This window comes from Typopeltis vanoorti, chromosome 3, assembly GCF_054136105.1.
Source record: "Typopeltis vanoorti isolate ZY-2024b chromosome 3, IOZ_Tvanoo_1.0, whole genome shotgun sequence".
In the NCBI taxonomy this organism is placed as follows: Eukaryota; Metazoa; Arthropoda; class Arachnida; order Uropygi; family Thelyphonidae; genus Typopeltis; species Typopeltis vanoorti.
In genome coordinates this window covers 130,952,179-130,972,737 of record NC_143551.1, presented here as the reverse complement: position 1 = coordinate 130,972,737, position 20,559 = coordinate 130,952,179, and the positions used below count along the sequence as shown (strand labels likewise).

General features: G+C 34.8%; 1 protein-coding gene across 1 annotated transcript in view; it reads right to left on the bottom strand.

Annotated features, from left to right (window-relative positions):
- The window catches only part of unc-13 (protein unc13 homolog), a 1,156,644-nt gene that overhangs the window by 765,964 nt on the left and 370,121 nt on the right, over nt 1-20,559 (bottom strand). The window contains exon 10 of the mRNA XM_090416011.1: nt 1,633-1,691. Coding sequence (XP_090272137.1) covers nt 1,633-1,691 — 59 coding nt within the window. The remainder of the gene's footprint in view (nt 1-1,632; nt 1,692-20,559) is intronic.

Below are 20,559 nucleotides of genomic sequence, written 5' to 3'. Positions count from 1 at the left end.
AAAAATTACAGCATAAGTGTTTGGGCAGGTAATCCCAAATGCAATAAATAAGGTTGCATAAAATGCATACAAATCTGGATATTCTCATCCTAAGACCTCAGTGCCATAATTAAGAGTACCCGACCACATGAACTAGATGGCATTCTTCAGGAATGTAGTTTGGTTATTTTTCCTTACATTATGGCACAGAAGAAGTGCATACATCTCCATTAATTTTTGGCAAAAATTAATTTGTCATTAATTTTTTGTGATGATTAAATCAAGCACAATACCATCTCCATCCTAAAACTACAATATCACCTTACATCTACTAATATTGTAATCAGGAAAATCTGGTTATCATTAACAGTAGCAAAGAGCATCACACAGCTCCATTTTTAAACTATGTTGTCAGTACTACCAATTTAATCTGTACATCTTTAGAAATAATAAATATTAACCTTCATAATAAAAGGTGAATATACAGAAGATTGGGCAGTGTCATGTGTTTTATGCAGTGCAAGCTAATGTAACTCGATGCAGAGAATTGTATTCTCATAAGCTCTCTGCTCAAAATTTCAAAACTTCCCCAGTTTCTACGTATATTCTGCTTTGAAATAATGTTGGATCTTTAATATCCACTATTTCTATATAATTTAGCTCACCAAAATAAAGGCACATGGCTCTTTCTTTGAAAATTACTATTATGCACCAACTGAGAGTTTGCTTATGAAATATACAACTCTCTGGCTTCGGAAATGAATGGGAGTTCTTGCTCTCTTAAAGATTCTGCCTGGTTGCCAAAAAGTATGGTCTTGGAACATGAGTAGCCTTGCCTTACTGGAGAGTTTTTTTGCTCTCTTAAAGCATCTACCTAGACTGAAGCCTGGTCTCTGATTAGAATGGCAGGCCCATATACTCTAAGGGCTTGTTTGATGCCTCACTGAGTAAAGGCTTGGCTTAGTGGCAGTAGATGTTTCTGGCTGTGTTATGCTGGGCTGAGATACAGCTTGCTTGTCAGGTGGAGTTTGACAGATTCCAGATAGTGACACTCTTTGGGCAATGTCAGCTACTTAGACAGTGACCCTAATGGAGACACTGATGAGTTTATAGACTCTAGACAGAACCATTTAAAGACACCTGTTCCAAGTTTTTGGAAAACTTGGAACAGGTGTCTTTAAATGGTTAGAACAGTTTGAACATGCTATTCCTGGTCTCTGAAGAATGAGAGTTCTTGCTCTTTTATGCTTTCTTTCTGGTTACAAAAAAAAAAAAAAAAAAAAAGTATGCCCATGTACTCTGGTGGTTTCCCTGCTGCTTCGCTGAGCAAAGGCTTGGCATGTTGGTGGTACTTTACTCTGGTTGTGTTGAGCTGAAGTTCAGCATAGTGACGGGGCAGAGTGCAGAGATTCATAAGAAACAGTTTTTGAGCATGTTTTTAAGTAGGGAAAGTTAAGGCAACTGTGATGCCAAAGACTGTATATGCATAAGCTCTCTGGACAAAATTTCAAAACTTCCAAAGTTTCTACATATATTTGGCTTTGAAATAATGTTGGATCTTTAATATCCACTATTTCTATATAATTAGTTCTTTATATATCTAAGACATTTTTTTTTCATTATGTTTATTTTTATTTAAAAACAGATGCTTACCCCCCATTCTTGGGCCATAAACTTCTGCTTCCATCACCAGAACTTCCTCGATTCCCACTCTAAATATTAAAGATGAAGTAAAGAACATAAGCATAATAAATAACAATATATCTAAAGCTGTATTTTTTAATCTAACTGAATATATATACTGGGATGTCTTAGATTAATTCACTCTGTTTCTTTTAGCAACATACAATACTAAGATTAAGGAATATGAATTTAAAGGAGTAGTCATCACATTCATAACACCCTTTCTATCAGATGATGTAAGCTCTATAAATGATGTGAAACTGTTTTAATCTTCTCTGCTGAGCAAATTTATTGTACTTCATGCCCCCCCCCCCCTGCAACCCATCAGATATACTCTACTTTCTATTTTAGAGCAGTTAAACTAATGAAATCTTCTTAAAATAACTAATCTATCTCAGAAATCATTAATAACTTTACAATAAGAGAATCACTGAAAAGCTAAGATAATTATGATCACCTACAGAATTCTCAACGCACACACACACACACACAAAAAAAAAAAAAAATGTTACACATTTTATAATCTGTCAAGTGCCATAATACCAACCATAAGTTAAAAGTACTACCACTTGTAATTTTGGAATGTGTGAATAAACTATAAAACTATGCAATAGCACTTGGATATTGCTTATGCTAAATTCAATTTCACTATGCCAGAATGAAGCTGTTCAATTAGTGAAGCCTTTCCAGTCCCCTCCAAGAGTCTTTATTAACATCAGTATTACTGACCAAAATTGAATGTCTAAAGATTGTATATGATATCCAATCATATCAACAATGATAAACAAAATAATTCATAACACTAAAATAGAGCTACTAGGGCTCAGTCAATAGCCCTTTGGTTGGAAATACCTGGGTTCGATCTCCATCCATGTTGTGAGGAACCTTTATCTGGTCTCTTTCAACTAAAGGTGAGTTAGCCAGTCTCATATAGGGGTAGAAGGTTTTTTCACCCAGAAACTCTGGTTTTGTGTCCCTCAGAAGAGGCAAACCAGCCCGATGAACACACACATCTACAGACATAAGATAGTCCTGGAATAAGGATTGACCAACTTATTCTTAGGATTTCAATTTCAAACGCTGTGAAGTGTGGATCTAAGTGTGAGCATAAATCAGGAACACTACAATTCTAAAAATAAGCTTATGATGTAAACTTGTTTTCAGAATTATGCATAGCAAATTCAGTTCATATAATCCACTACAATAACAACATATTTAGACATGAAATGCTCCTATATATTTACCCTAGAACTTTCATATTATGAAAGTCAAGAAAATGAGAGTGGATTATCTCTCAGTTGTAGGAATACAGTGCATGTATTCCTACATGCACTGTATTCCTGAGTGTGTATAATGAGTGTGTACTTTAACTCTTATTCTTTAAGCAAATGACTTAAGTCTAGATTGCTGCATCAGGGTTAGCTGAATATCTCTGTGGCTTCTGGATGATCTAGTCAGATAGCTGAGTTAGCAGTTAAATAATCATAATCAGTTTCTGCAATGTAACCATAAGTGTAATACAGGATAACATGTTACTACTACAAGAGAGTTCATACAGTAACCTGCTGAATGTCTCCACAAAATCTAGCAATGTCAGGGTGAAGCATTTTCCTTAAGCTTAAATGTCACTATATTTTATAAAGTGAGTAAATTACTAAAGAAAATACCTTCCCTTCACAAAGTCATTCTATCTGGCATAAGTATCATATTCTATCTCTCCACTGCTGATTGTCAATATTCAAATTTTCCAATATGTCAAACACCACTGCTAAGATACTATCTCCCTTTATTATCTCTCTAATGGGGACTCTATCTCCATTATGTAATGTGAACTTCATCTAATGGGAACTACTTTGCCTTCCCTAGGGCTCTGCGAGTGGTGAGAATTAGATTAAACAAATTAAAGATACTGCCAGTAACCCATAACTTGCACTTTTGTAATAACAAATGGTCTTATATTTCATCCAATCCCATGGAATAATTCATACTGACATTTCTTAATATCCTGAACACTTTTAGTTCAATTACCTGATTTCTATCACATTCCTCAGCCAACGCATTAGCTCTATTTGGTTGAAACTTAATAGGTTATCACTTGGTAATTAATTCAGCTATTTCTGTCACTGATCAGTTCAGACCATACTAGCCTCTCCAAGGAAATCAATCATCTCCACGACAGTTAGGGCTTCCCCCCCCTTAACAAAATCTACACTACATTCTTCCCCAAAATCTAAACTGCCAGAAAAAAATTCATCATGATTGCTTACAATGTGGGTACATCACTAAAAAAATTTTTTTTTCCATCTCAAAATATATAATATTCAAACTACCTTCAATCCCATTGCCTAATTACCTTAGCATCTATGGTATTCATTGCTCCTGCAAACCGAAATACTGACCAACCCTGCCCTATCACAACTTCACTCTAATCAGTTTTTCAGACATTCTAGTAATATAGTTCCAGTTTTCTTTCCAATCTTGCATAGTCATTTTTCCCTACAGAATAATGGTGTGTGTGTGTGTGTGTGTGTGTGTGTGTGTGTGTCTGTGTGTGCACGCATGTAGAACTTCTGGTAATCTTCCTTCTTTTGACAATATTTTCCACTTCCTCTTGATATTCTGCCTATATCTTGTTTACAGGAATTTTCATAGGTGCCATTCTACAAAAATGGTATATCTCCTCTTTGCTTTCCTCTAATCCTGTAAAAACAAAAAGGTAGATGATGGTCATTCATAGTCCAACTTCAAACCTAATGATGGTACTCAGTGTAACAACGTCTTATTCTCTGCATGCAATGTTTCCCAAAGACTACAAATGTGTGTGTGTTTGTGTGCTCGTGCACGCACATCAATAGATTTTTTCCTTTTCTTCCCAGTCTCTTGTCCAAACATCCTGACAGCATGCTACAAGTTTCTGCAACCAATTCCACAACCTATTGCATGTGTAAATTAAAAAAAAAAACATATATACAAGGTTATTTCCAGGATGTTTATTAACAGGAAGTTGAAATTATATCCCAAGAAATAAGTAAACATGCACTACTTCTCAATTGTCCAAATTTATTGATGCACTTATCCCAACAATAGATCAGTTTATTAATACCAGCACTGAAGAAGTCCGTGCCTGCACCCAGTAACCAACATCACACCACCTGATGAACTTCCTCATCTGTAGTGAAATACAATCTGGGAAGGTATTTCTTGAGAAGATTTGTGGCAGAATTTCCCAATGATTATAGTGCAACCACTCACAAGTGGTTTATGCAGTATGTAGACTAGCATTCTCATGCATGAAAATCATGCCATTTATCCGGAGTCCTGGTCGTTTGCATCGAATGTCAGTTTTCAGTTTGTCGAACGTTGCACAGTAAAACTTTGCATTGATTGGCAACAATGAACACCTTGGCAATCCAAAGAACACTGTGGTCATGACTTCTTGGACACTGGGAACAGTTTTGAATTTTTTTTTGGCACAGGAGTCCTGTTTGCTCTTCAGAGTAAAGTGATGAACCCATTTCATCTGCTATGACTAGATGAACAAGAAAGTCTTCACCTTTTTTTTGCTCTATCCCAAAAGATTTTCCACACACATTCCTATGTGTGTGCTCCTCTGACAATTGTCAGGGCACCCAGCAGGAGCACACCTTTCAAAACCCAAGGAATCGTGAACAATTTTGTAGAGTGGACTTGCTCAAGTTCACCACTTGTGCAATTTCACATAGTTTCACTGACTGGTCTTCAAGAATGTGCAAAATGTTGTCTTCTATTCAGCTCGATGAAGGCATACCCACCCAATATCAATCATCAATGTCACTGCAGCATGCTTTAAATTCATTACATCAAAACACACGTGTTTCTTTGATATCACCTTTTTTTGCCATATACAGGCAACTATTTCATGGTTAATGTCACTTGGTGAAACCCCTTTTGCATGTAAAAAATAAATAACTTCACAGACACCTGTTTTGGACCACGCTCACATCCAGTTGCCATCTTGCAATTGGAATTAGCTGAGCTGACAGTAGCACCACAATGCAATGGCAGTATTTTTGAACATTATTAATGTTCAGCATCATTATTAAGAAAAAAATGTGTTATCCTACTTTTTGGAAACCTCTGCATGCATGTGTATGCACGCGTGCGTGTTTGTGTATGTTATGACTACGTGCAGCATCCTTAGCCTACCACTGTGTTAAAAGTCAATCTAGAAACTCTGTTCTGGGTAAAATTTTTCCTTTAAAAAAAAAAAAAAAGGTGGACACACCAATTTTCCAGCGCCCTTTATATATCTGATCAAATAGCAAGTATTGTTGTTCAAATCTCAAAAAGATACACTCTTAAGATCATACAAATCTATGCACAAACAATAAGTCAGACTGATGAAGAAATTGAAGCCTTCTATCATGATCAGGGCTGCATTTATACTTTTGGAGGCCCGAGGCGCAACATTATTATGAGCCCTCAAAAATAGGCATCTTTTTAGTTTATTGAAAATAAAAGTCAACATTTCCATAATAACTCATTTTAATAACACAATACAACAATTGGTATACATATATTTGCATTTTAAAAACATATAAAAATAAATCAGTTCAAATTTAAATAAAAAAAAGTAATAAATAAAAAGCTTTTTTTTCTGGCTTTGGTTTTAGCAAATATATCTATAATGTCATCACAATTGATCAAGTCCATTACATCTGATTCAATGCATAATAACAACATGTCACTTGTTTTTATTTTGGTGCAAGTTGCTTCTTAAATAATTTTTTATTCGTTTCAACACCAATTCAGCACTTGCATTTGAAATAGGCATCGTCAAAAATATTTTTAAAACTGTTTGTATGTTTGGAAAAGTAGACCTTAACCCATTGTTTATAAATTTGTACATATTTTTAATTGAAGAACATATTTTCTTCCTTTATCATTATTAAAAATTGCTTAACTTCATCAGTAAATTTTTCTGGATCAATATCAGTCCCATAAGTTTGCAAAATTTTATCAATACTAGTCTTGTACTTGTCTTGATCTATATCTTCCTTCAAAAAAATGTCAAACATATCTAATATGTCGAAATAGCTTTTTGTTCTTTCATTAATTTCCAAAATTAATTTCCATGTAATATTTTGGAAATAAATTTCCAAAATATTACATGGGAAATTTTCTGTCCAATGTAACATAATTTCATTGTTAGATTGTGAAACTCTGTCACTCATTTTTTTCCCGTTTTTTTTTTTTAACTCTTTCCTTTACAGCAGCAAAACTATTTCTTAGCGATGAAAGTTTTTTTTTTTAAAGAATTTAAATGTAATCAAATTAAGCTTGCTAAGCAAGGTAAAAATTGGAACTTCATGAACTGTAAAGTTCGGATATTCTCACTAAAAATAAAAATTTAGAATTTACGGTAATAAAAATTATAGCAAAAATAATCATATTTATGGAATTACAACATTTATTCAACTACAGCTTTGATTTTTTTTAAGTTGCAGTAATAAGCATAATAATTCCAGCTTTAGTTAAAATGTAGAGGCAATAAATAGTAATGATAACTTGCTATGCTCGCTAACATCCATTTTTACTCAACATTTTAAACTAAAATGACTAGAATCTTGATATACAAAAAAATGAACTGAAAATCAATTTAATTTATTAATAACAATAAAGTTGAAATTCAAATGCTCTATTTATGTGATATAGAAACTGCTCTTACCCAACTAATTAATACAAATAGCAGCAGCACACAAAAAATCTCTGTTGTCTCTGTAACTTGTTTCAAAATGATTGCAAAAACTTTCTTTAACTCAAAAACTTATTTATTCTGTTTACAATTTCCACTTATTAAACTTCTAATATACTTGCAAAGAGGTTAGCTAACTCTCAAAGATACTTTTACAAACTGTATATCAACTTCAAATATGCCAATAGTATATCTTAATGACACTTCTTGTTACTGTTAATCTAAATCTTAATTGTCCAACTAAAACACATTATAAAAAGGAATTGTACAAAGGTATATAACTTACAAAAGCTCTGTATCACACATTCAGTCAAAGGTCTTGCACAAAAAGTTCGAAGGCAATTCTCTCATCTCAGATCTTGTTCAGGAAATCTGGCTTCAGAAATATCTCATCGATAAAACAGCGGACTGTGAACTGCGCCCTACGGTATTCATATACAGCTCCGGCAAAAAGTTATTCTTCCATGGCAAACAGAAAAACTTCTGAACGAAGGTGCTTCGGGTAATTTGTCTCGCCTTTTCTTCTCTGCTTGGGTTCGCCAAAAATGCCTGGACGACTGCCTCCTTTTTCTGCTGCCTCCACTAACTCGAATTGCCACCAACTGTCAACCGAGATTCCTCTCTGGCCTGGAAGCTTTTCTCAGGCGATTGGAACATCTCCTTTCGGCAACTCAAAGCCTCTTAAGACTGAAACTGGGAAGCTCCTCTCTGGCAATGTCTGGAAATGGGAAGCCCTCTCTCTCTCTATAGCGACTTCTGCATCCGGGAAGCCCTATGCTTCGCTCTGTCCCCTTTTATTATGCTTTCTCTGAGACCTCGCACGAAGTTTGTAATCCCCTGATGAATTCAGCATGATTCTTTGATCTTAAGTTTCAAGTTTGGCCCGCTCTTTGTTCTCTTCTGTGCCTTCTTTTGATTGTAAGGTGCCGATCATCAGAAAGTTGTTTGAACCTTTCTGACTGACTGTGGAGGTGTTTACGTACAGAGCTTATAAGCCTTTCTCATACATAGAAAATTCAATAAACAACCTTTCTAATACTGCCATGTAGATCTATTACATACAGCTCCGGTGAAAAGCCTTGCCTTTGTTTTTAACACTCTAACATATTCTTATTAAAGAAGTATATACAGTTAATTTCCAAAGGGCTTTTTTCAAAAAAAATATCTAATCCAAAATATACAGAGACAAACAAGTTTATTTTTACAACATTCTTATGGGACTTGAACTAAGTAAAAAATCGATGTAACATGCTTTGTAATATTTAAGCTACAATCGACTTTTTACAATATTGATAAGAACAATAGTCTAAAAGTTCAGGTAGTCCAGCGAAAACCATCTGTGACAAAATGAAACTAGCTTATTTATTTAAAAACACAAAAATACAAACTTTATTAAGTATATCTTTATAGAATTAAAATTATAGAATTCAAAATTAAAAGGACTCTAATAATAATAATAAAATAGTTTCTACAGATGTGTCTCATCTTGTTTTGGTATTATCAAAATTATCAAGTTATTCTGAAGCATTATGAATTTTGATATTTTATTATTATGCCGCTAATATTTCTTCAAATGCGGCACTTTTTACAGCAAAACTGGCTAAGTTATGTTGAATATATCTGTTCACAAATATACTCAAAATCCCTTTGACCTAATAAAAAGTCAGAATGCTGATGAAACTTCATCAGCATTCTATCTGTTATAATGCAATTACCACCCCCACCCCACCCCCTGCCGTTAACGGATGATTGTAGTTATGTGCACTGTATTTCTTGGATTGTCCCTTTTTTGCTGCTTTGTTTGCATTGGAAATATTATGTCAAATATTTATATTTTTTAAGTAATATTTATTGGAAATAAATATGACATTTTGCTTCCTTTCCTTACAAAATAAGATTATATGGGTCGTATATTTCAATTTTAGGAACGATTTTTTATTTTTTATATTTTTTTTTTTTATGAACAACAAATGGTGTTAAACTGCATTACTCGGGGGTTTCCGATTGTGAGTCTTTTTAATTTATATCCAATGGTATTTTATCAGAGACTCCACGCCTTTGTCTTTTGCTTAAAACTGCAACAGTACAATTACTTTTGAAAAATAACGAATTCAAACAAAAAGAAAGTGCACACATGTTACCTAGCAGTATTTGTGTGTGGGCGGGTGATAATTTTGGGAGGGGGGGAGTTAGCCATTAAAGGCGAATTAATTCTGTTATGAAAATTTTGGAAATAAAATTTCATTTTGATGAATGCACCTACACGTTTCAAAAGATAAACTGTAGGGAAAATATTGCTACCTCAAAACTGCTGCATAATATCGAAATTAGCCGAAAATATGTACATAACAATCGACTTCATAACTGCCATTTATTTTGATTTGTACTGAGTGATTAGGGTGAAACCAAAAAAGTTGAATTGCAAAAACCTACAGATTACATTATAAAAATTAAGCATTACATGATATGATTCAAGATTTACGTATGATAACTAACCTTCGAACTAAGATTATGAATAAAATAGGAAACTTAATTTGGAACAGATGAAGTCTGTATTCATTTTTTGATTCGGATTTTCATGAATTTATAAAATAATTGTTTGACAACAAATAATTATCTTCAATCAAGTTCTTGGAGAATTTTAAAATGTATTGGCGATTAAAATAATTAGCAAAAAAATTGATAGTGACATTGATCTTCCAAAGTGATACAATATGAAGTGAAGAAAGTATGAAAGAATTTCTTATTTTACGCTGGCATTAAAAACTATAATTATACGATAAAAACAAGCAGTAAAATGAATATAACTCATAGGTATTTAGTCTGATATAACTTAGATTCCGGTTACCGAGCAAAGGGCAAGCAACTACGTTTCTTGCTGTAGGTCACAGAACGTAGCTACTACGTACTCCAGGTAATGTAGTTAAGTGTTCTTTTCAGCGTGATGGACATGACGGTCAAAGTACACTTCTTATCCAAGTTCTTTCAGCAGGTGGAAAGAATATTATCCAGGTTTGCTGGATGTGTATATAAGTCCAGCAAAGAAATGGTACGCTGACATACATGAAGAAAGCCTCACAAATTTTTCACTGGCCTCTAGTTTTTATGTTATGAATTTAATATTTAAAAATAAGTATTTTATTTTGCAACTATAATTATGCTGTTTTTTTTTATTGTTCTTTGTGAGGAGTAAATTTTTAAAATGAGGCCCCTGTCTTGCACCTAATGGTAAATGCAGCCCTGATCATTATGTATCCCAACTTTACAGTAAAGGAAAACATCATTTCAGAATTGTAATGGAAGACTTTAATGCTAGAATTGGTATAGAACAATCAGATGAAAGCTCAATAGGAAATTTTGGATATGGCATGAGAGATAATAGAGGAGGAAGGTTAATAGAATTTGCAGAAAAAAAAAAACAACTGAACATCATCAATTCTTTTTTCAAGAAAAAAAAAAACACGTGGGAAGTGGACATGGAAAAGTCCAAATGCAAAAACTAGTGAAACTGACTTTATCTTCAGCAATAAGAAAAACATCTTTCAAGACTGCTTTGTTTATAAACAGCTTCAACATTGGAAATGACCATCGTATGGTACAGAGTAAGATTGAAATAAACTGCCAAAAAGAAAGAAGAAAAATGTTTTGAAGATGACAATGCTGATCCATCGAAAAGTAATGACATTATTACCCAAAACCATTTACAATGCTCACTTGAAATAGCTGGTACCACAGAACAGAAACAAGACAAAATTTCTGAAGAAACAAAACAGTTTATGAAGAAACGAAGAGAAAGGAAACAACCAAATAGCCTACAGAATAAAATGGAATACACTGAATTGTGAAAAACAATCAGAAAACATATCACAGAAGAAATAAGAAAATTCAACTGTAAATTCACATAACAAATATTGAAAACAACCGTAGTCTTAAAAAGGCTAAACAGCAATTGATTAACAGCAATACAAGATGGGACCATAACCAGAGAATTGAAGAATTGAAGAATTTTACTCAGTATTATATCAGGATGACAAATTAAATGAAGAAGACAACTACAAAATAGCTGAAGTACCACAGATTCTACCAGAAGAAGTTATGCGGAGCATCCAAAGTTTGCAAAATGGAAAAGCTGCAGGTAAGCATGGAGTTATAGCTTAACTTCTAAAAGTAGGTGGAGAAATGATTTACAAACTCTTCGCAAAACTATTTACTTTATGCCTGAAAAAGAATGATGTACAAAGAACATGACAGAATTTTGAAGTGGCTTTAGTATAATGGATCATATTAAGTTGTACAACAGATTATTGAACGGTGTAATAAATATTCGTTACCATTATGTCTTGGTTTTATTGATTATGAGAAAGCCTTTAATTCAGTAAAAACTTGTGCAATACTTAAAGAATTATGAAACCAACAAGTGGAGGAGCCATATATCAGGACCATCAAATCAGCATACACCAAAGCCACAGAAGCAATTCATTTCAATGGAAATATCTCTACTGTGGAAATACAGAGAGGTATAAGACAGGGTGACACAATATCTCCAAAATTATTCATAGCATGCCTAGAAGAGATATTCAAACTTCTTGATTGGGAAGGGAAAAGTCTGAAGATAAATGGAAGATATTTAAGCCATTCAGGATTTGCAGATAACAGTTATCTTTACTTCAGCTGCACATGAATTACAGATTCACAAAAGGAATACGTGGATAAGAAATCAAACCAAAGTCTCAGACATCATAGGAAGAGGGATACATCTGAAGTGGTAATGGGCTGGGCATATTGCTCGAAGACCAACGATGGACAAAATAAGTACTGGATTGGATTGCACGAGAGGAAAAAAGGCCACGACACCAACTAAATCACAGTGGATTGATGATATCATCAGATTTGTGGGAGTGACATGGACAAACAGTTTTTGAGTAATCCTGGAAAGGCCTTCATCCAGCAGTGGATCGACAACAGCTGATAATGATGTGTTGTGTGTGTGTGTGTGTTTGGATGGGTGGGTGTGATGTGTGTAGATGGGTGGGTGTCAAAGATTACAAAACATATTTGTAATCTTTGAGAAACATTGCATGCAGAGAATAAGAAGTTGGTATAGTGGGTACCAGCATTAGGTTTCAAGTCTGAATATGAATGAAGGCTGGCTATCATGCTACTCCATTTTAACAAGATTAGAGGAAATCAAAAGGAATGGTGGAAACAATTTTAGTAGAATGGCACATGTGAAAATACTTATAGAAAAGATATATGCAAAATAGCAGAATATCAAGTGAAATTGGAAAATTTTGTTGAAAGAATGATAGTAGGAAGTTACCAGAAGTTCTATAGCAAAATCAGCCAAGTCAAAATGCTCTTGTATATTTAATTCATTCCTGCAACAAATATCTTCATGTATACTCTCAATAGCAAAAAGTCTGAACATTATTTCTGTTCAGACCTTGACTGTGAGTAAAATCTTATTACTGATATACAACTGACTGGGCGAATAGCTTTCTCAAGTTGTTTTCTCTTTGGTAAGCTGCTATGTAGGCTTTGATGTTTATTTTCACTGTATTAATTATTGATGAAGATTATTTTAAGACATGAAGTTTGTTTTTAGGGACTTATTCATTGGAGAAGATGCATGATTTCTAAATGTGTTAATTACGAAAGTATGGGTATGATAGTAGTGGTGCAAGTCAGCATTTAGGCATTGTCTAGTGGATGTCAGTTACAAAAAAAAAAAAATAGTATGAAATAATTCATCAAACAGAAAGATGGGATAAAATATCAAAAGGTAGAGAAGCCATTCAAGTTCAAATATGGAAGTTATTAATTTGTTGCTTGTTCAAGTAGATGAGGAAAGTATCAATAGTTTGAGCACTATGTAGCAAAAACTATTCATAGTTTCAATAGTTTGAGCACCATGTGGTGAAGAAATACATCATCTACATATCTCAGCTATCACAACGAAAAAAAGTGTCAAGTGCATTACAACTACTATTGTGAATAAAAACAGATTGGACACAGCTAACATTATAAATAATACTAACTGACAATTGGCATATCAAGTAAGGAAGAAAAACTAGCAATTAAATTTTCTGAAGCATAATAAAGATATTCTGATTATTAAAGTGGAGAACAGGAATCATTATTATTGCACCTTCCATGAAGTCAGCAGACTCATCGTGGGAGGTTCATTCAACTATCAACATATTTATCATACCAAATCTTAAAATCTTTAACACTCCTCACATTAACAATTTATTTTGGTAATGCGTTCCATTCATTCACAATCTCCATTTAAAAAATCTACTCCTCACACCACCCTCTTACATAACTTCCAGGGATGGCCTCTAGTTCTTCCCCTCTTGCCTTCTACTCTTTTTATAATCCCTTCTGGATAAATCCAATAAAATCCTCTCACCAACTTAAACATCTGTAATCATATCAACTCTTTTCCTCCTATCCACCAAACTCTGCGATCCACATCTCTTTAACCTCTCTCCATAGCCAACATTCCAAAGTTTTATTTTTTTTTAACACAAATTATGGACTCTACAACAGTGTTATAAATAACAAAAAGAAGGCACAGCCATGGGCAGAGCATTATCCCCCCCCCACACACCGCTAACTTTTACATGAAACATTTTGAGCAACGTGCTCTAGATTCCTGTCCTTTAAAACCCAAAGTCTGCCTTAAATACCTTGATGATGTTTTCGTTATCTGGCCCAATGGCACCAGACACTTTCCTCAGCCACCTAAACAAACAACACAAACAATTCACAATTGAGATTGAAAAGCAGAACACACTTCCATTTCTAGATACACTTGTCACAAGTCCTCCTTCTGGCAGTCTTTTCTTCACTGCTTACCAGAAACCGACACATACTGGCCAATATATAAACAAAAACTAGGGGTCATTAATACACTAAAAAAACAGGGCATTCAAGATTTGCTCCAATGAACAAGCACTTAAAGATGAATTAAAAGTTATCAGCAGTATCTTCCTAAAAAATGGTTACAGCCAAAATACTATCAACAAAATTCTGTACAAGACCTCACTTAAAAATAAACAAGCAATAAAACTAACTATTCCATACATTAAAGGGATATCAGACAAAACAAATACTACAAGAATACAACTTTAAAGCCAAGTTTAAACCTCTTGCAAAATTAAAGAACTTACTCAACTCATCCAAGGATCCATTCCCTTCACTGGCCCACCCTGGAGTATACCGTATTCATTGCACCTGTAATTTGCCCTATATAGGGCAAACAGGACACACAATTCCTATCAGAAAAAAAGGAACATAAACGACAAAATATAAGTTACTATATTTATAACTAAATATAATAACTATGGTCAAGCTGGTCTTTCTGATCATGCTCTGAACATAAATTATATATTTAGTTTAATCCTTTATCCAAGTGCAAGCAAACAAAGTTTGCACCTGAAGTATCTTCAGGATTGGGGCAACTCGTGGTAAAGGTGGACTGAAGTAAGTCCACCTTTGACTTACACTTGGATAAAGGATTAAACTAAATATATAATTTATAGTCTAACCAAGTGAAAAAACTTCCATGTTTCTCTAATCCAGAGTAATTTAATAATAAGGTGTGACACCTTTTGGCAACTCGTATATGGAAATATGACCTCTGCACTGCTTCAACCTTGGTAACACCTCTTGGTCTGGCTCCCACTAAAGAGACCTCAATAAAGGTCAAAACCAGTCTGAGTAATGACCCTTACCATAATGCATAGCATTATATATGTCTGCAATGAGATGTCCTTTGCATTATGTGATACTAAGGCATGCGATGTGAAGTCAGTCCACCTTTGCCGCAAGTTGACCCAGTCGTGAAGATACTTCAGGCACAAACTTTGTTTGCTTACACTTGGATAAAGGATTAAACTAAATACACTCGGGTCTTGTTTCATGTGGATTTGAAGTTATGCAGTGCACACCCACAGATACGAGACCTTTCGACACTTCTGTGCATGTCAACTGAAGGAGAATCCATTCCGATAACAGGGTAATCGAGCATTTCCCAAACTTTTCCTATGACGAAAACACTTCACAAATCCTGAAATTTTCATGGAACACCTTGGTTATTTTGTAATATATTCATTAATAATTAATTGTTAATTTAGCTGATTTTTATTATTAATTAATAATTGATCATTAATTAATAATTAATAATTAATTAAATTTGGCCCAATGGAGAGAAAAAAAAGCACCAAACAAATTTTTTTCTTTGGAAATGAAAATTGCAATTTTAGATTGTTTAGCAAAAGGAGAGGATCTATGGTGATTGGAAAACATTTTAATTTAGGCGAATCTACTATAAGAGCAATTAAAAAGAATGAAGTCGCAATAAGAAAATCTGTCGTTTCTGACACAAAACTAAGTGCCAAATTATCATTGTACTCAAGATATGCTTCATTAGAAAACACAGAATGAGTGCTCGTAATTTGGATTGAAGAATTAACTCAAAGAAAAATCCCTATAAGTGATTATTTAATTAAACAAAAAGTTCTTCAGTTTTGTGAACAGATGAAGCAATTGGAGCCATCTACTTCCGCTTGTATATAGATGCCACTGATATGTGTGTGTGTGTGTGTGGTGTGTGTGTGTGTGTGTGTGAGAGAGAGAGAGAGAGAGTGTGTCAGGATCAAGTGAAAAAAACTTCCAACATGCTCTGAACACTTTATGTAGAATTGACTGCAAAAGCACCTGTTGTTTACATCACACCAAAACATGGTATGAATGTAAACTGACTTCATATCACTTGCCTTTTTCACTTCAGATGATGGCCTTAATATGAAGGTCAAAATATCGAGAAATTAAAATAATTATTTATAACACGGCTGTAGAGTCCATAATTTGTGTAAAATGAATGCTGCTCACCATGAAACACTAAAGGAAAGGATTCCAAAGTTCTGATATTTCTTAGTCTCTGAACCCTCTCCAATGTTTTCATTTCCCATTGAAAACCAGGTGACCAAATCTGAATACAATAGTATAAACGTGGTTTGACCAGTGCCTTATACAGTAGCACAACCACCTCCTTATGCCTACATGTTAAAATACTTCCTATCACAGCAGCACTAGGATGTACAGTCTTTGCAACACTTGCAATATGCCCTCTGAACTTCAGTCTATTGTTAACCTTCACTCCCAAATCTCGAATCTCATCCACTTCCTGCAGCATGGCACCTTCAATAGAGTACGCAGCCTTATATTTCTGCACTCCAAAATGAAACATCTTGCACTTATTAATATTAAAACTACAACTCTGCTCTTTTGTTCGTCAAAAGTCTATTCAAATTTTCCTGAATTGCTACTTATAATCCTCCAGCTTTGCATCATCAATAAACAACTGAAGATCCCTATTCAGTCCACATGATATATCATTTACAACCAAGTTAAACAGCAGGGGTCCAAGAAGATTACCCTGGATCAAGCCACTGGTTACCACCTTTTTTAAGACATTGTTCCATTATACCCAACTTTCTGGTATCATTCAGAGAGCCAATCCATTTAACCAATATACAATCTATTCCCATCCTCTGCAGCTGGTACACCAACCTATCATGTAGCAATCTATCAAACGCATTTGCAAATTCCAAGAATATCACTATATATGAATCTCCCTTATCTAACACACTTATTACCTTATCACAAAATGTAAGTAAATTGCAAAAACCAGACGTACTCTTTACAAATCTATGCTGACAATCATAAAGAATGTTATGCTCATCAACTCAATTCTGTATTCTCTTCTTAAGCAATCTCTCCAACACCTTGACTACAACTGCAGTTATACTGACATCTATAATTGGAAACTTTGTCCTAGAACCATGCTTGTGGAGTGGTACTATGTTGCCTTCTTTAGGAACCCTTCCAGCTGCAAGGCTTTCATTAAACAGCCAGGTCAAGGGCATAGGCTAACTGTTGTGCACATTCCTTAAGAATAGGTGGTGATATGCCATCCATTCCCACAGTCTTATTAACATCTAACTCAATCAACAGTTGATACACCTTGATTCTTTCACTTCCTATTCCCCTAATATTTCCCTCCCTTCTATATATTGTGCTGCATCATTTACACCAGTATAATATACACCGATGAAGTGCTCGTTCAATAATTCCTTTACAAGTATCATTCTGCTGGCGTGACTATCCACCAATGTCAACCTTCAATAATTATTCTTTCTATTGCTTGCTATATAGTGCAAAAATTCCCTTGAATTAACGTTGGCCTGGCCAGCCAATCTCTTCTCATTCTGCACCTTTTCTTCCTTTACCATGCTCATCACCTTCCTAGCCTGCACTTGATACTCTTCATAGATCTGATCGCAACCACCACCTGTCTTGTACCTCCTCCATAGCCTTTTCTTTTTCAACACAGCTTGCTTGATTTTGCTATTCATCCATTTCACTCCTACTCAATTAACCCTTGGTATGCAGTTACACATTGCTTGTGTCAGATACTGCTTTATGAATTTCCATACGCAGTCAACATTTTTTCTGATCAGCTCACTACCCAACATACTGATGCTAACTGACTACAGTGTTTCCCATAATCACCCGCTATATACTTCCACATATATCCATTTTTAGCAGTAACCTTTCCTTGTTTCACCGCTTACCAAACAAGTACCTCATGATAATTCATTAACAAATGGTAGTTTCATTATTATTATTATGTGACACCTCCAGGGAGTCCAAAGACTGATTGAGGGAGAGCGTGTGCCAACAGCATCAAACGATTGAAGCCCTTCCAAGTAATAACCGCGGTCAAACTTGCTGAGCCATTAACAGCAGAAACTCTACCAATCGCCCAACCTTTGCTAGTTTTAATACCTCATTAACAACTACATCTTGTTAAGTTTTTACCAAATCCAAAACATGCAAGCCTCTAGTTGCTTCAGTCCCATATTCATCTCTCAGAAATTCCACAAACTCCTCTTCCTTCCATTCTATATTCTAAAGTCTCCCATCAGGATCACTTTCTTCATACGTGCCCAACCAATTTGCCTAAACATTTCACAATCAGTATTCTCTACATTCTCTAACCTATAACAGCATCCTATCCTTCCATTTTTATTCCCAACATCACATCTTCCTCAGACAACCAAGTTTCACTTATCCGAATTATCTTTGGGCATACTGACTCAATCAATGCTACAAATTCAGCTCTATTGTTTCAAATACTCCTTATATTTGTGTATAAAGATAACAATCCCTGTGTCTTTGAGACCATTCTACCAACAACATCAACATTCTCTATTCTAGCTGTTATACCACACCTCTCTCTCTCTCTCTTCAGTGTGACCACTCTCATTTCTCTGATCCTGACTCTGAATTCGATTCATCCTTGTCTCACCCTGACCTTTATGCATTCCATTACCTTGCGCTGCTGCAACCACATCCTCAACCTCGAATCCATCTTCCTCCTGTTGTACAATCCCTTTTAGCTGTTCTATCCTGCTTCACAAGCAGACTCTGATTATTTACTACATTTGCTTCTTGTCTTTGTGCCTTCCCTGAAAACAATAGCCTTTCTAAATGCCCAAGACCAAACCCATTCAAATGCAACAGTCATACAAGTCAGACATTAGCACATATTAAACAAGTGATTATGATCCTATTAAACAAACTAAAAAAAAAAAAAAAACTATGGATTTATTTGGAAAGGTAACTGTGCCATTACCATACCTCAAGAATATAGAGTTCACCAAACGTACATAAAAGCAATATACCACCCTGGCCTATCAAAGATGGTAGAGACACCCCCACATATTATTTAGAATTAAAAAACTGACATCAATACTGGATAAGGAGGTAGGTTCTTCAACCATTAAGAGCACATGAAACTGAATAGAAAAGATCACACACACAAAACTGATATTTTGGTAACTTTTGACATCATTGTCTCGTTCACTAATCTTCTCAACAAAGACACTATTCTACAAATTTCCACTAAATATTATCCTTGCCTCATGTGCTGATATTTTATCAATCAGGATATTTTGTCTGGCAAAGCAAATTTTTCCTCTAGAAAGGGGTTATAGCTATGGGCTCTTTACTTAATGATTAAAAGCAAAATTTTTACATGGAGACTTCTGAACAAGCAGTTTTGATACTTCCTTTTAAAAGCAGTTGTGTCACTCAGATATGTAGAAGATATATTTACAATTTGTCTAATGCTCAAACATCCATTACTTGATCGAAGAACACACAAACAATAAATTTCATATTCAGATTTGAAAAACAAAGTTTGCTTCATCTTGTAACACTTTTCATTATATCATCCAGGTGGTGAACTTTGTAGTTACTAACGTGATAGAAACTGTTGTGAGAAATGAGGTAGATGAATTGGAAATAATACTTTATGAATTGAAAAATATCAATGTGAATACTACAGTGGGCCTGGTATGTCAGCTCCTATGCTATGAGAATATGCAAGTGATACTGGCAGTACCTCTGATGAAGTTGTTTAATCTAGGTCTCAGCTCTGGAAAGGTTCTATGGGAGTGGAAAGATAGTTCCATTACATAAAAGGTGGCTCCAAGACAGAAACAGCAAATTACAGGCAAATTCGTATCTCTGGAGAGATAGCTGAAGTATTGGAAAAGTCGGTTAAAAGTAAAATTCAGGAATTGGTGCATAGGAAATGATATTCTGTAAACTACCATTTACATGGCTATGTAAATAGTAGTTCCTGCCTCAGTAATTTATTCACATTTTATAATAAGGTGACAGCAGAATTGCATAAAGGAAATGGCTACACTATGACACCGCTGAACTTTGCAAATGCATTTGACGGAATACCACAAGGAATTACTTCAACTTATTACATAGGTTGAAGCAAATGGGAATGGATATGAGGTTGGTGGCATGAATGGGGTGGCTGATGGACATAGAGGGTGATGTATAGCGGAGAAAAATCAAGGTGAATGAGAGTGACTAGTGGAGTGCCCCAGGGCTCTGTACTAGGACCACTACTCTTTAATTTGTACATTAATGATATGGAAGACGATCTGAGAGAGGATTTTCACTTGTTTGGCAATGATGCAAAACTCGGGAGAGAGCAATAGTTGATAAAGGTGATATAGATATCTCGCAAGATGACTTAATAAATTGCAGTGTGGGCAAAGGACAATGAT